The sequence below is a fragment of the Asterias amurensis genome, chromosome 16, assembly GCF_032118995.1.
Source record: "Asterias amurensis chromosome 16, ASM3211899v1".
Taxonomy (NCBI): Eukaryota; Metazoa; Echinodermata; class Asteroidea; order Forcipulatida; family Asteriidae; genus Asterias; species Asterias amurensis.
This window is the reverse complement of record NC_092663.1, coordinates 3,357,649-3,373,773: the sequence shown is the minus strand read 5'-3', so window position 1 is coordinate 3,373,773 and position 16,125 is coordinate 3,357,649. Positions and strand designations below refer to the sequence as shown.

The following is a 16,125-nucleotide window of genomic DNA, read 5'->3' as shown; positions in this document are numbered from 1 at the left end:
TGCATCCTACACAGTAGACAGTCAACCCTCTTACTGTCTGACCATTCAATATCACTCACTTTGGTTTTGAATGATAGATACACTATGCTAGCCTGCAGTATGTTTTCTTGTGGTGAATGCATCCTACACAGTCAACCCTCCTACTGTCTGACCATTTAATATCACCCACTTTGGTTTTGAATGATAGATAAACTATGCCAGCCTGCAATAAGTTTTCTTTAGGTGAATGCTGCTGCATGCATCCTACACAGTACACAGTCAACCCTCCTACTGTCTGACCATTCAATATCACCCTGTGTTGGTTTGAATGATAGATAGATTATGATATCATGTAGGTGAATACATCTTACACACTGCACTCTTACTATCTGACCATTCAATATAATCCACTTTGTTTTCCCAATTGTTCCACCACACACAAGTCATGTAGTTCCACTTTTATTCCATACTACTCTTCTCAAAATATAACATATAATACAAAATATTACATAGATAAGCAAAATATATAAGCACAGAAGAGTGAGGGAAAGAGTTGATCTATGTATACTAAAATAAAGAGAGTGTGAGGAAACAAGGGTGGGTTTTCCCGTTATTTTCTCCAGACTCCGATGACAGATTGAGCCTAAATTTTCACAGGTTTGTTATTTTATATATTAGTTGTGATACACGAAGTGTTGGCCTTCGGACAATACTGTTTACCGAAAGTGTCCAATGGCTTTAAGCCAAGGCTGGTAGAAGACTGGGTTTATAAACTTTCTGGCAAATAAAAATACATTAACTTCCTTGTATTTTGTTTGTAGATTAATAAAGATACACGATTCATGATCATGATGGATGGTGTGCATCCTGATATGGACACATGCGCTCTTATAGATTACAAAGGTTTGTATCAATTTCATTTTCATTCAAAAGCTTGTGTAAGTCAATATGATCAGGAAATGGAATGTATCAAACACACAAATTTTACAAGAAAACTGAAAACTGATATTCAGGCAAGTACTGTTATCACACATCGGTGTATATTGGTTAAAAAAACCAAAGTCAATGTTGTTAATTCATGATGCAAATTTAACAAATTGTTTGCAGTACCCTCTGCTAAACATAGGATTCGAACTGCCTCTAGCCACCAGAGAAATTCGGTGGTCTAGTTGGTATGACACTGCTCTAGATTAGCAAAGTTTGTGGGTTCCAATCCCACTCGAGTAACATGCCTGTGATTTTGTTCACAGAACTCGGGTAAGTACTGAGTATACAGGGCTACGTTGGTGTATTTGGGTAAAAAAACCAAAATTAATATTCTTTATCCCCGATGTAAGTTAAACATCAATTAAAAACTGATATTGTGGAGAAAATTTGATGGAAACGTGTAGCAGAGCATCGACCATTGAGAAGTTTGGTTGCCACTAGAATAGAAGACAGCTCCCGTCTAAGTATCGTTAAAGGGTTTGGCTACTTTTTGTAGAACACAAAACACAAATGTCTCAAGATTTACATTAAACTTACACGGTTTAAATATAATGGTGGTATGGTAGAAAGCTTCACTTAAAATATTACTTTCTGAGGTGCTGTAGTTTTTGAGAAATTAGTAAAAAATTCAAACAATTCACAAAAATAATGTTTTGTCTCAGTGAGACCAAATTATTTTTGCATATTCAATGGATTTACTTGACTCTCCTGAAACATTGCTTGCTCTTCGTCTTTTTAATAAATTTTGGAGCAGTGTACATTTCATACGATATTTCCAAGCATCAAACGGATCCTGGAAGAGGGCCCAAGCCAAGGTTTGAAAACACCCCTCGCTAACTCTGTGGTTTCTTCCTACCAGGTCATCTTATCCTAGACACGGTGGACTGTACCAATCCTAATGGGGGTCGACTGCCCATCGGAGTAGACATGATGCTGAGTGATTTTGCTGGTGGGGCTTCTGGTTTCCCAATGACTTTCTCTGGTGGCAAGTACACAGGTATGAAGGTATTCAAATAATTCATTACGTGTCATGGCTGAGCAGATAAGAGCGCTGGAATCAAGCTCTGGTGTTTGTGATCAGCAGAGTGTGGGTTTAAGTCCCGGTCGTGAGACTTGTGTTCTCCAGCAAGACACTTAGCCATTATTGCTGTGCCCTTGGATGGGACGCAAAGCCGTTGGTCCTGTGTTGTGTAATGCATGTAAAAGAATCCAGTGCACCTGTCATAAAGAAAAAGATCTGAGCATACTGTTCGAAACGTTGAGTCGTTAACCACCATTCATAAATACCTCAGACAGTTTCGCTATTCCTATTGGTGGAGATCGTGTCACATGGGTGTGTATAAACCTTTGTTTACGACATGTAAAAAGTGTTGAAACATGGGCGTGACACGCGAGTTTGCACCTGTGCTTTTAAGACAGTTTCTTCATTCCTACAGTTGTGCCACATCACACGATACGCGCGACGCGCACAGCATTCCCTTATAAGGAGTTGTTTACCTGAGGGCCTTGACTGGGCCTTACCATTTCATAGCTGGAGGGGTGTTGTGTTGAAAGAAATCATTGAAAAATTATAATTTTTGCATTTATTTTACTTTTTGACCATAAGTGTTGATGTTTTTTGACCGAAAAGGTATTTATGAATGGGAATCAAAATGTGTTGAATCGGTTTTCAACTAGTGGTTTAAACCTGCCACGCCTGGTTCTTGATAATTTACCTCGAATTTGTCTCGGTAAAATTATCAAGAACCAGGCCTCGTTGGGATTAAACCACTAGTTGAAAACCTCTTCACCACACATTGATTCTCTTAGTTCTTTTCAGAACCAAGACTACTCATAAGAGATATTCACATGGTGTTACTGCAAACTGCTCTTAGTTATCCTTACACCATGCAAAGTTTCAAATCCTACTTGGCTTTTGATGAGGATAACATTAAGGGTGTTTTTCAAACCTCGGCTGAGATTCCAGCTCCAGATAAAGGGTCCAGTTTGATGTTGAAGCAGTGTGCAAAATGTACACTGCTTTAGTATTGATGATCGGAGCCCATGACGGAATCCTGGATGCCACGCCGTGGTTTGGAAAACGCCCTAGGAAAGCAAATTTTCAATTGCAATTCAATTTTTGGTTCATCTTAAAAAAATACATCACCAAACAATAAGTCAAAGACTAAAGAAATTTGGTTTTCAATTTTTGTCTCCCGTGAACTGGAGCGAGTACTATCGTTCTTTGTTTTTTCTCGACAGAGGAGTGGAAGGCGGAGTTTGTGAAGCGCGAACGGCGTAAGCTTCTCTACTATAAGATGCAGCAGGTGCGGGATGTGGCTCCTACTGTCTATTGCCCATTTGCTGGTTACTTTGTGGAAGCACACCCATCAGATCAGTAAGTTGATCTTCATCAAGTGATTAATTGATTATCAATCAATCAATTTATGTTTTTGTAGATTAATTGATTATCAATCAATCAATTTATGTTTTTGTAGATTAATTGATTATCAATCAATCAATTTATGTTTTTGTACATTTTTTGATGAATATAAGTGTTTGTTTTGAAAAGTCAAAAAAATTAAATCAATCAATCAAGCAGTCAATCAATCATTTAGTTAGTCAATCAATCAATTGATCAGTCAATAAATCATTCATTCAGTCAATTTAACTTCAGTCAATAAATCGTGGCATGTTGTGGCTGAGTGGACTAGTTCACGGAACCTAAGCTCAGGGCCCAATTTCATAGAGCTGCTTAAGCACAAAATTTTGCTTAAGCAAAAAAATCCTTTCTTAGTAAAATCAGATTACCGGCCAAGACTCCACTCAATTATTATGCTAAGTAAACAACAGCTAAATACCAGTCACAAGCAATGTATATGGCATGAAATTTTGGCCAGTAACATGTGTAAAACAAGCGAGCTATTTTCTTGCTTAAGAAATTGGGCCCAGGGCCCAATTTCATAAAGCTGCTTAAGCAAAACAATTTGCTTAAGCAAAAGAATTGTTGCTTTGTAAAATCAGATTACCGGCTAAGACTCCACTCAATTGTTATGCTAAGTAAACAACAGCTAAATATTAGTCACAAGCAATGTACATGACATGAAATTTTTACCAGTAACATGTGTAAAATAAGCAAGCTATTTTCGTGCTTAAGCAAATTTTTTGCTTAAGCAGCTCTATGAAATTGGGCCCTGGTGTTATCAGCAGCAGTTTTTGAGGGTTTGATACCCTGTTATGAAATGTGTGCCCTTTAGCAAGGCACTTGAAGGCACTGGACACTATTGGTTATTACTCAAAACAATTGTTTGCTTAATAAACTTACTTGGTAACAAGCGATGGGTACAGGTTGATGGTATAAAACATTGTGAGAAACGCCCCCTTTCTGAAGTAGCGTAGTTTTTGAGAAAGGCATAATTTTCCACGAATTTGATTTCGAGACCTCAGAATTAGATTTTGAGGTCCCGAAATCAAACATCTGAACGCACATAACTTCGTGTGACAAGGGTATGTTTTTTTTCTTCCATTATTATCTCGCAACTTCGAGGACCAATTCAGTTTAAATTTTCACAGGTTTGTTATTTTGTGCATATGTTGAGATACACCAAGTGAGAAGACTGGTCTATTGACAAATAAGATGTCAGATGCCTTTAACCATATTTGTAAACAGTTGTGCTATTCTACCAACCTGGTTCCTAAAGTACCTAGAGTGTCTTGTTTTAGTCTTGTTTTGGGTTGTATGTAAAAGAAACTTACAGAAATACAGGTGCACAAAAATCAAGTTCCAAACAATGTTTTCGATTTCAGCTACATCAGATCAACAAACACAAAGAATGATCCCGATGCACTGAATGCTCTAATCAACAAGTACTCGCCAAAAATAAAGACGTGGAGCCCAAGTCCTGGTGCTGTGCTAGACCTTCAGAAGGCTATACAAGGAGACCGGTAAGCCAATTTAGGGATGTGATTTCTCTTTTGTTTTACATAGGAAATCCGTTTTTGTTTAACCCCCTTCCCCCCTTAAATGATTTGGGTACTTTTTCAAAATGTCCATAGATTTACATTAAACTTACAGGGTTTGAAGATAATGATAGTGGACAGCTTCCCTTCAAATCTTACTTACTGAGGTGCTGTAGTTTTTGAGAAATGAGTAAAACAATGTCATGAAAATACGTTTGTAAATGCTTAAAATAATTTTGGTCTGATGAGACGAAAATTATTTTCATGACATTGTTCGACTCATTACCCCAAAACAACAGCACCTCAGCACGTAATATTTTCAGGGAAGCTTTCTACTATCATTATCTTCAAACTGTGTAAGGTTAGTGTAAATCTGTGGACATTGTGTTTTTTGTCCTACAAAAAGTACATAAACCCTTTAATGCTGCCAGCAATGCCAGAAAAAACTGGGGCATACCCCTTCTCTTAGTTCTAAGAGTACTTGGTTTACGTGCATTACACAAAGCACAATTCCAATGACTTTACATCCCGTCTGAAGGACAAGGCTATAAGGGTTTGTGTTCTGCTGTTGGACACAGATGTCAAGACTGGGACTTGAACCCGGCTCTGTTAAGCCCGGTTCATACTTCCTGCAAATGCGAATGCGCTAAGAATGTTGGCGTCACAAGTTCGCAATGAAAAATTCGCAGTAGTTCAACTCCCCTCAACTCACTTGCGAATATCGCTGCAAAAGGAGGGTTGTGACGTCAAATTCACGTCAAATTCGCATTCGCATTCGGTGAAGTATGAACCAGGCTTTAAAGCAATTGGACCCTTTCGGTAAACAGTATTGTCCAAGGCCCACACTTCGTGTGACACATATTCTATATAAAATAACAAACCTGTGAAAATTTAGGCTCAACCCTTGTATCCGCACGTTTCGCCGTGTCATGACATGTGTTTAAAATAAATTCGTAATTCTCGATATCGAGAATTGATATTTGTTTAGTGTTTTGTCAAAAAGTAAAGCATTTCATGGAATAACATTCCAAGAGAAGTCTTTCACCACCACCTGTAAACCCTGTAAGTTATTTGTAAATCTGTGAAGTTTTTTTTTTCTGTACCGAAAGGGTCCAATGGCTTTAATCAGAAAGTTCAGAGTTCAAGTCGAGTGCTTGAATACATTTTTGTGCGTAAAGGAACATTACAGAATTGGTTTTTGCTAACAAAACAGTTGTTGGCAGTGTAAGCACTTTATATAATCCATCATTTACATAAACTGACTCACCTGTAGAAGTTTGAGATCGATCGGCCATCTGGGTCATGAGAGAATAGTGAAAAACTGATTACAAATTTTGCATTGCATAGATGCCAAAACAAAAATCAATAAAATACTCACTGAGCGATAAACTCCAAACGCGAAATTAGATTATCTATTCTCATCGAATATGACATTTCATTCAAGGGATGTTTTCTACTATCATCATCATTAGACCGTGTAAGTTGTATGTAAATCTGTGATCTTCACGATTTTTGTTTCTTACCAATTCTGTAATGTTCCTTTAAAGGAACACGTTGCCTTGGATCGGTCGAGTTGGTCTTTGAAAGCCTTTGTAACCGTTTTTTATAAAATGCATATGGGTAGAAAGCTGTTGTAAAAGTAGAATACAATAATCCACACAAACATGCCTCGAAATTGCGTGGTTTTCCTTTTACCTCGTCGACTAAACACGTCGACCATTTATGGGGGTCAAAATTTTGACTTCCATAAATGGCCGACCATGTTAGTTCGCACAGTAGAAGGAAAACCACGCAATTTCGAGGCAAACTTGTGTGGATCATTGTATTCTACTTTTAAAACATCTTTCCAACCATATGCATTTTATAAAAAACGGTTACAAACGCTTTTGTTTTGACCAACTCGTCCGATCCAAGGCAACGTGTTCCTTTAAGCAGCTTTATGAAATAGGGCCCTATTATGTTGACCAGTGATTTTTAACACACATACTTTTGTTCCTTTCTTTTGAACTGTTTTTAAAATTTATTTTATAGCATGAGCAATTACCATGATTGTCTCTTTTTGGGAATACCAGCCCTTTACAGGACTCATTTATGTTATTCTCGTATTGTATCAAATTTTATTCCCCAAAACGGAACAAACCCCTACCCTGGGGAAGAGTTCCAACAATAACAAAATTTAAACTTCTAATACAACATAGGAGGAGAGGTTAGCAAGAACAAATATTAAGTTATGTTTGTGTTTCCTTTAACTTAAAAGCAGAGAATATATGTACTTTGCAACACAATTCATAATGTTTTTTTCCTGAGGAAATTTGTCTATCTCAGATAAGATACTAAAATCTGTGTAACTTTGACCAATGGTATCATACAATTTCTTTCTTGATACAGTAAATATTGGGCAACAACAAATGAAATGATTATTACAAATTATTATTTCCTGTTTTCAGAGATTTCATCACAGATCCACCAAGGGGCACACAGAAATTCAAAGATAGGTGAGTCATTCCGACCTTTCGTTCAAATTGAAGCCAAAGATTTTGAAATATCAATTAACACTCGACCTGAAAATTTCTTGAGGAAATTCTTTGAAACTCCTAGGAACTTTGCAACCTAAGTTTGATGATTGATTCATTTATTGATTGGTTCATTAAATTGCTTAACGAATCAAGCTTTCATAAGAATGGTATTGCTTAGTGTATGCCAAGACAGTTTGTTTACCAATGCGGCGCTAAAATCATTGGGCTCTTTGTAAACTAGATTTTGGCGAGTTATTGGGAACAAGAGATTGGGATTTAGAGGGATTAATGTAGTTAATCCTTGGCGTGGTGGTGGTGAGGAATATTGGGAAGTCGAGGTGAGAGATCTCATTGATGTAACTTTGAGTTTCCCCAGTCAAGGTTTAAGGGCTATGCCACAGCAGGCATTTATAGGCAACCAGTTCCAGGCAATCTCCAAGAAGAGAACCAATTCATTTTTGAATGTTCAAATATTGATCTGGGGGATCGTAAGACATTGTTTGGAAAATACTCATGTGCTACCAAACTGGTCCTGCAGCATGCATGCGCTGCAGTTGGTTTCTATCAAATTACCTGCTAAAGTTGCCTCGAGTTACAAGGCCAATACAATTCGTTTCCACTTGGCATAGCTCCAAGGCCCTTACAATGCGTTTCCACTACGCATAGCTCCAAGGCCCTTACAATGCGTTTCCACTACGCATAGCTCCAATTTTGTTTTCTTGTGCATTTCCACAACTCTAATACTGCTGATGCGTACAGGCATCAACTCCGCTCATCAGCTGAGCTGACTTGGCTTTCTGTTCCCAGAACTAGAAGGAAGGCTGGGGATAGCTCATTCACCATGGCTGCCCCGCGTCTGTGGAATGAGCTCCCTGCAGGTCTATAAGGAAGGCTGGGGATAGCTCATTCACCATGGCTGCCCCGCGTCTGCGGAATGAGCTCCCTGCAGGTCTATAAGGAAGGCTGGGGATAGCTCATTCACCATGGCTGCCCCGCGTCTGTGGAATGAGCTTCCTGCAGGTCTAGAAGGAAGGCTGGGGATAGCCCATTCGCCATGGCTGCCCCGCGTCTGTGGAATGAGCTTCCTGCCGGTCTATAAAGAAGGCTGGGGATAGCTCATTCGCCATGGCTGCCCTGCGTCTGAGAGAAGCAATCTCGTTTCCTGTATTCAAAAGTCTCCTAAAGACATTTCTGTTCCATAGCCAATCCTAATTCCTTTGTTTTGCTTTTGTCCCAGTCTCTAGTCAAGCGCTCTGTTCTTAGTAGTAGGCGTCCATTCGCAATACTGACGATGGACTGCGCCCGGGGGGTTGTCCTCTCTCTTGCTGCTGCGGCTGTGGCTGAGAAGTTCTACGTTAAGCGCTTTATAAATGCTCCATGTTATTATTATTTATTATTCTGACTTGTAGCTGGGATTTTGAAAAATATATCAACGCAATCAACAAGAACATCGAAGAAGAGATCTTTTCCTACCCAGAGTGGATTCAATTCTACTACAAATGGACCGGCTTCAAGAATTACAACCTGGTCATTAGAGTAAGTGAAACTTTCTTTTTGCCGATTAGTGAAAGTGAACATTGTGGTGTTCCCAAAAGAAGGGTGTATTCTAGGTCCGCAAAGTATGTTTTCTAGTAACATATCTCTCACACAATCTCCTGACAATGACTAGCGCAGGCTATTCAAAACGTTGAGACAAGTTAAGAGCCTACTTTAACAACGAGAAGGCCACTCGATTCTGCTTAGCAAAAGAAGTGGTCCTGACCAATTCTCCTACCTACCGCTCGGGTAGTAGTTAATAAGAAGTCCGAAAATCTATTTTGTGATAGTAGAATATAATACAGCAAAGTAACTTCTCAGAAGAACAAAATCTACCCAGCCAACACAGTAATAGAAGGTGGTTAGCTAAAGAGTTGCTTGTGACAACAAAAGTGGCATACTATTAGACTTATGTTGCTATACAATTACCCCATTCTCATCCCCAGGGGTGATCGTTCTCGCTGCATCATTTTTTCCCAGAATGCGTTGCCAATCATAATCCCTGGAATTTGTTCATTAAAATGTGCTAGAATCTAGCACATTTTAATAAGCACCTGTAATCAATCAATTCTCTGCGCACCTGCATCTCTTTCATCTTAAAGAATAAAAAAATATGTTCTTGCCATAAAAAACGCGGGCATGATCAACATGGAAATAGCTTAAAACTACGCTCGCGCGCACTATACATCTAATGCATAACCAATTTCATGAGCCAATCAGCGTTGTTTCTCAGTACAGCCCTTCCCGGAGTAAGTGAGGAGAGGTATCGATATGGCGCGCTGCCCATGGTAGCGCAACTGGAATTACCCCCAATGAGATCTTTATGGTCTCTAAGGGGTTACCCATTATTGCATCGCCCTTTGAATGGCTGATTTTTGTTTAAAGGGAAGGTACATGTTTGGTAATTACTCAAAACAAATATCAACTTAAAAACTGACTTGTTTGCGAGCATTGGAGAGCTGTTGATAGTATAAAAACATTGCAGGAAACGACTCCCTCTGAAGTATCGTAGTTTGAGAAAGAGGTAATTTCTCACTAAAATATTAAAAGACTACTAGCTAGTCTTTTATTCCTATCTGAAAGCACACAAATTCTTCCAACGAGGGTGTTTTTTCTTTTTCATCATTTTCTTGCAACTTCGATGACCAATTGAGCCCAAATTTTCACAGGCTTGTTATTTTATGCTTATGATGGGATACACCAAGTGAGAGCACTGGGGCCAATTTCATAGAGCTGCTTTTTAAAAGCAAAAAATTTGCTTAAGTTACACATACTGGCCAAAATTTCATGCCATATACATTGCTTATGACTAGTATTTAGCTGTTGTTTACTTAGCATAACAATTGAGTGGAGTCTTGGCCGGTAATCTGATTTTACTAACCAATGAATTTTTTGCTTAAGCAAAATTTGCGTAAGCAGCTCTATGAAATTGGGCCCTGGTCTTTGACAATCACCAAACGTGTACAGTGCCTTTAACCTCCATTTGCTTATCTAGATGGTGGAGAGAGACGATGATTTTCGCCCTGTAGTTGGTGGCTATGACTTCATGGTTGATTTCGTTGGAGAGGAGCCAACATTCCCTACAGAGCGCCCAGCGAGGGAACACAGCTACCTTGAGGTGAGGTCAAGGGTCATTTATCTCTAATCATTCATGTTTGATCTTCCCATTCTCTTAGAGCTTTCTATTGCTATGTCATAGCCAAATTTGTTTCGAAATTACAACATTTTTCCCCAACGTAGGTCTGTAGCGAGGCTCTCTCTCTTCTACAGATATTTTCAATGTAAATGTGCCACCAGAGTGTCTGGCCTGGTGCCTCCTATCGAGAAGTTTGAGTGCAAAACCAGACATTCTACTTCTAGTAATAATAATATCCCTCTAGTCCCTGCACCGCCCGAGTTTGCTGAAAACTAATACTTCAAGATTCTTGCAGTTAATTACTGGAATCGTAGTTCAAATTTTAAAAGATAGCCACAGCTTAATTTTTATGCACAATTTGAACCTTGATATTTGTAGAAAAGTACAAGTTCGCATGAGAACAATACATGTCTCTCGTTAAACGGCACGGTAATTTTTATGGCGAATATTTGTTTGTAAGGATAAAATGGACACATTAGCTTTTCAAGGCTTTTATCTGAATCAATGATTATACTGATTAAATGCGAAGGCGTGAGTTTTCGACAATATTATCATGAATGATAATAAATACAGTTTCCTTTGTGTTTACTAATGAGCGTCTTGTTTGGGTAAGAGCTAAATTATTTCACCATCATTAGCTTCATTAGCTTAATAATGACTATCGAGGATTCTTTTGATGTTCCTTTTTTCTACAAACACAAGCTAGCAAGGTTTCCTCTTATCACTACAGTATATCGATAGGCGGCTGGGCGGTCCAGTGGCTAAATGGTTAAAGGTTTTCTCGGTCAAATTCAACAAATGAGCAGTCAGTTTCATTTTCATGCGTATGAATTAAAGCTGTTTTGCCACTCCAGTTGTTACTGCGTTTCAAATCCAGAATTCAGCCATTTAACTTCGTTTTGAGTCCAGTCAAATTCCTCAAGCACTCTGTTTAATTCAGCATTCTTTTTCATGACACACACGCCTCAAGCGACTGCGAATTTGAATGCTGCTTTGATGAATTGTTAAATTGAATGATTATTTTGTTAAATCGAATGACACAACATTACATTTTGACTAATCATAAAACGAAAGCGAATGAACTTTTTCATTAGCATGCGATTTCGCCCGAAATAGAATAGCTTGGTGGTTAAATTGACTGTTCATTTGCCGAATATGACCGAGAAAACCTATATTAACCATTTTTTTTATACAGCGCTTTTCACACCTAATAGGTCTTGATTCAATCCTTAAACCATCTCAACTACCTGGGGAGTATACAGCCGGTGCAACAAATATGTGCTACTCGGCTAAATCAATCACAAGAACCATCTCTGCCCTCATAGGTAGCCCTGGCGGCCTTACACTTTCGTTTTGTACTACAGTGTACTACAGGGTACATTTCTGGGGCGGAAATTTTTTACAGCTTCATAACTCAAATCTTACCTGCAAGAAAGCACCAATTTCAACAGATTCACATTCTATGGCAGCATATATTTTTCTGCGGTGGGTTTTGATCGTCATATATTCTTCACAAATCCGTCGTTTTCATGAAATAATGCAGCCCCCAACGTTAAGGAATTCCCATTTTTGTTCGTACTCTCACAGTCTGCCGTGTGTACGCAAGACGCACGACGCGCAAATTTTGAATTGTGTTGTTAACGCTGTGCAGTCAAGATACAGTGACCAAGAATTCATGCGTCTAAGCTTGCATCGTGCGTCTTGTATGCGAATGTATACGCGTACGCACGAAAACAGACAAAACTGTGAGAAAAATATGAGGACCAAAACCCACCGCAGAAAAATGTATGCCGCCATGGAATGTGAATCTGTTGGCTTGTTGCAGGTAAGATTTAAGTTATGAAGCTGTGAAATTTTTCCACCCCAGAAACGGGCCTCAATAGTTAGGACTCTGTTCCTGTGTACAGAGAAAGAGTCGTATATAGGGCTACCCTCATAGGTACCCATTTACCCCTGGGTGGAGAGAAGCAAATATAGTTAAGCGTCTTGCTCAGAGACACAAGTGTCAAGACCGGGATTCGAACCCACACTCCGCTGAACAGAAGCACCAGAGCTTGAGTTTGGTGTTCTTATCCGCTCTGCCACGACACCCATTGATTTGCTGAGTTGTAGAACAAGGAGCCATTCCGAAAGCTTTATTCCACGTCCTGTATCCCTTTGGAACTCCTTGCCTGGTGCATGTTTCCCTCCATCCTACAACCTAGACTGTTTTAAGAGGAATATCAATTCATATGTTTAGCTCCCCTGAGATATTTTTCACATTTAATATTTTTTTTCGTGGGCCCTTGCCAAGAGTGGCTTTTGGCCTTGCTCGGGGCGAACCTGCATAACAAATTTTGAAAAAAGCCCTGCAGTTTCTGCTCTATATTAAAATCCGTATGTGGTTTCAGCAACTTATTCATTTTTTTGGTTTCCTTTGTAGATGGAGAATCGCATCGGTGTGCATCGAGAGACAGTTAGACAGGGGCTCTTCTGGGATGATCTCTACATTGGATTTAACAATAGGATCTCCAGGGAACCAGACACATTCCATTATTTGTAAGTTTCTCTTTGGAACGTTTTGATACCTGGGCCCTAAGCACAACAAGTAGCGAAGCACAACAACATTATGCTTACCAGGTTACCAGCCAAAGTAACTTGTGCAATGTGTGACTGAGTATCCTGCTCATTTTTGCTTAGGCGAAAGGGGTTAAGCGTTATTCTCTGCTTAAGCAGGGCAGTTGGCTTTGACTTTGCCTCCAGCTAAGGTTCTGTTTGCTTGCTTGTTTGTTTGTTTGAAGCCCTGCACCAAAAGTTCACAGATATCGTCACCGCCGCCAGAAACTGACACACAGTTTACAAAACCACTTAGGTACATGTATATGTTTGGTAATCCAGGCCTAGAGTTTCACAGAGGCCATGGCCTGCCTCTGTTGCCTTTGTCTACGCCTTAGTGTCCCTTGAAAAGTTAAAGATTTTCCAATGGAAGTGCCCTTTGCCAAATAAAATGGCCTTGCCCTCTCAAAGATGGAATTCTAGACTTGGTAATCACCATGATCACTCTTAAAATCAATGACAATAAAAACTTATTTTTTTCTCTGGCTGGTCGTGAGTATCTCAAATCCATCTTTACAAGCTTCAAACCTGACTCAAGTTTGTTTTTCTCAATTAAGGTTTTGGAATCACATGCAGATCTTACTGCCAAGGACTGATCCAGACTGGGAAGGCTTCTTAAGGGACATGAAGACTAAGGGAGCTCCTCAAAAGGCCATCTGGAACCCAAGTCAAGCAACTCCGGCAGGTAAGCTGGGACCAATTTCATGGCTCTGCTTACCACTGAATTTTGTGTTATAATCACCATTTTCTGCTTATTGTGCAAGCGCCAAATTTTTGTGCTAGCTGTGTAAGCGAAGAATGTCTAGTATTCTGGAATACGCACGCGCAAAAGCAAAAATTCCCTGCTAGCACATGAAAAACGCCTTGTGTTAGCGCTGAATTCTTCGCTTCGTAAAGCTGCAATTCTTTGCTTTGGTGAGCAGATTTGACCCTGATAGTTCTTAGAAGAAGTGATGGTGTTACAATTTGAAATTTTGATCAGTATGCTTCAATTGTCTTCAGGAAAAAGGCTTAGTCTATAGTAACTATCATAGCAGATAAGAACACCAAACTTAAGCTCTGGTGTTTCCGAGTGTGGGTTCATGTCCCGGTCCTGACATTTGTGTAGGACACTTCTAAAGCAAGACACTTTTGTGTTGTCCTTCGAGTGGGACATTTGTTGTTTAATGCCCGAAAAGAACCCAGTGCACTTAGCAAGAGAAAGAGTTTGTATTTGTATTTATATTTTGCTTGTACAGCGCCATGAGCGTCATGCCTGACACTCTATAACAGACCACTGTTATTAATATTACTATTATTATTAAATATGGTTGCATCTCATGTCATTCACACAAGAAATAAACAACTTTTTGTCTTTAAAACGTAGCAGAGAAACAACTCACTGATGGTGTTGCTCAGGAACTCAAAGTAGAAGCAAAGGACCCGTCCAGTGACTCCAAAGATTCAGCGACTAAGCCGGGCACTCACTGGAACTACGAGCGATTACTTCGACCACTTGGGATCGTTGTGGCGCTGGTTGGTGTTGGAGTGGCAATCTGGAAATCGGAGTCAAAGTAGTCGGATCTATACAGGTAAGAGTTCGCCTTCAAAGTTTGTCGATTGAGAAACGATAAAAGAACATAACTTTGTCATGATGCAAAAATAAAACTCTTTACAATTGATTGTGGAGTTTAAGTGGTTAAGAAAAATTGTTGTGAGATAAGATGTCTTCGTCCATGGTGTTTCTTTAGCACATTCTTCTCCTAGCCGTTCTTTGTGTTTACAGAAGGCCAAATTTCTTGGTTCTTGCCATTTTGTGCAGGAGTGCTCACTATTCTCTTCGCGTACAGCGTCCTGCCATATTTCTGCGCTAGCTGTTTAAGCAAAGAATGTTTAGTAACATAAAGTACATACTGCATTAAGCACAAACTATGCTTGACCAGGGGTAATAATGTGGAAGAGCTTTGAGACGCCCTCTGGGTGTATAAAGCGCTATATAAAAAACTGACTATTATTAAAGACAAAGTATATCTGTGTGTTTTCTAGATATCACCTAAAATCTGTACAGGAATACACAATCTAAGAAGCGTTACCCTCTTCAACTTTTTCGGCATGAACACTGATAGTATTTTTACATAATATTGTAACGTATGTTTGATCTAGTATTACCTTAACTAAGTAGCCTTATTTAATAATAACGATAGGGCACAGAAAGATTAGAAAGAAACGCTTCTGGATTTATTGGAACAACAGCGTGTTATTGTGTATAAACTCTTCTTTCTTGTACACGTATACAGGTATAATTCAAAGTTTAATATAAATATTGTAATATTGTGAGTTTATATAGCGCTTTTCCACTCCCGAACGGGTGTCTCAAAGCGCTTCAAATTATTACCCCTGGTCACTGGGCCTTAATTCTTTCCTTAAACCATCTCAGCTCCCTGGGGAGTATACAGCCACAAATGCGCTACTTGGCTTAATCAAACACAAGAACCATCTCTGCCCTCACAGGTACCCCTGGGTGGAGAGAAGCAATAATAGTTAAGTGTCTTGCTCAAGGACACAAGTGTCACGACGGGGATTCGAACCCACACTCTGCTGAACAGAATCAGCGGGAAGTTTGGCGGGAAGTAATTGTGAACTTATAATGGTGTCTAAAACTATGGTGTGACTTCACTATCTGAACGCTGGTCTAAGACTAACTGAAAACGGATCATACAACACTATTTAACACACAGTAAACTAAGTATAGCAGCTAGCTACTCACAGCTCTAAGCCCACATACATGTAGCCCACCATCTGTGCATGTGATCAGACCATGAGCATCCGCCTACTGCATCAGATGATCACATAGGCCATAAGCTTGGGCGATATCACGATATTATCAATATTATCGATTTCTATATCGGATCGATTTAGTTTTTATCGAAATATTGATATATCGCGATATATCGCAAT

At 39.4% G+C, this 16,125-nt stretch overlaps 1 protein-coding gene across 2 annotated transcripts in view; it reads left to right on the top strand.

The window, feature by feature from the left end:
- LOC139948839 (cytidine monophosphate-N-acetylneuraminic acid hydroxylase) overlaps positions 1–16,125 on the top strand; it is a 37,518-nt gene that overhangs the window by 17,220 nt on the left and 4,173 nt on the right. Inside the window, exons 7-16 of one of the 2 annotated variants that reach the window (XM_071947182.1) lie at positions 801–882; positions 1,826–1,963; positions 3,208–3,343; positions 4,753–4,890; positions 7,353–7,400; positions 8,831–8,957; positions 10,453–10,575; positions 13,016–13,131; positions 13,746–13,873; positions 14,558–14,759. In XM_071947182.1, the coding sequence (XP_071803283.1) occupies positions 801–882; positions 1,826–1,963; positions 3,208–3,343; positions 4,753–4,890; positions 7,353–7,400; positions 8,831–8,957; positions 10,453–10,575; positions 13,016–13,131; positions 13,746–13,873; positions 14,558–14,745 (1,224 nt within the window). In that variant the 3' untranslated portion in view covers positions 14,746–14,759. Of the gene's footprint in view, positions 1–800; positions 883–1,825; positions 1,964–3,207; positions 3,344–4,752; positions 4,891–7,352; positions 7,401–8,830; positions 8,958–10,452; positions 10,576–13,015; positions 13,132–13,745; positions 13,874–14,554; positions 14,760–16,125 lie in introns of both variants that reach the window. The other variant, XM_071947181.1, reaches the window with a different exon arrangement.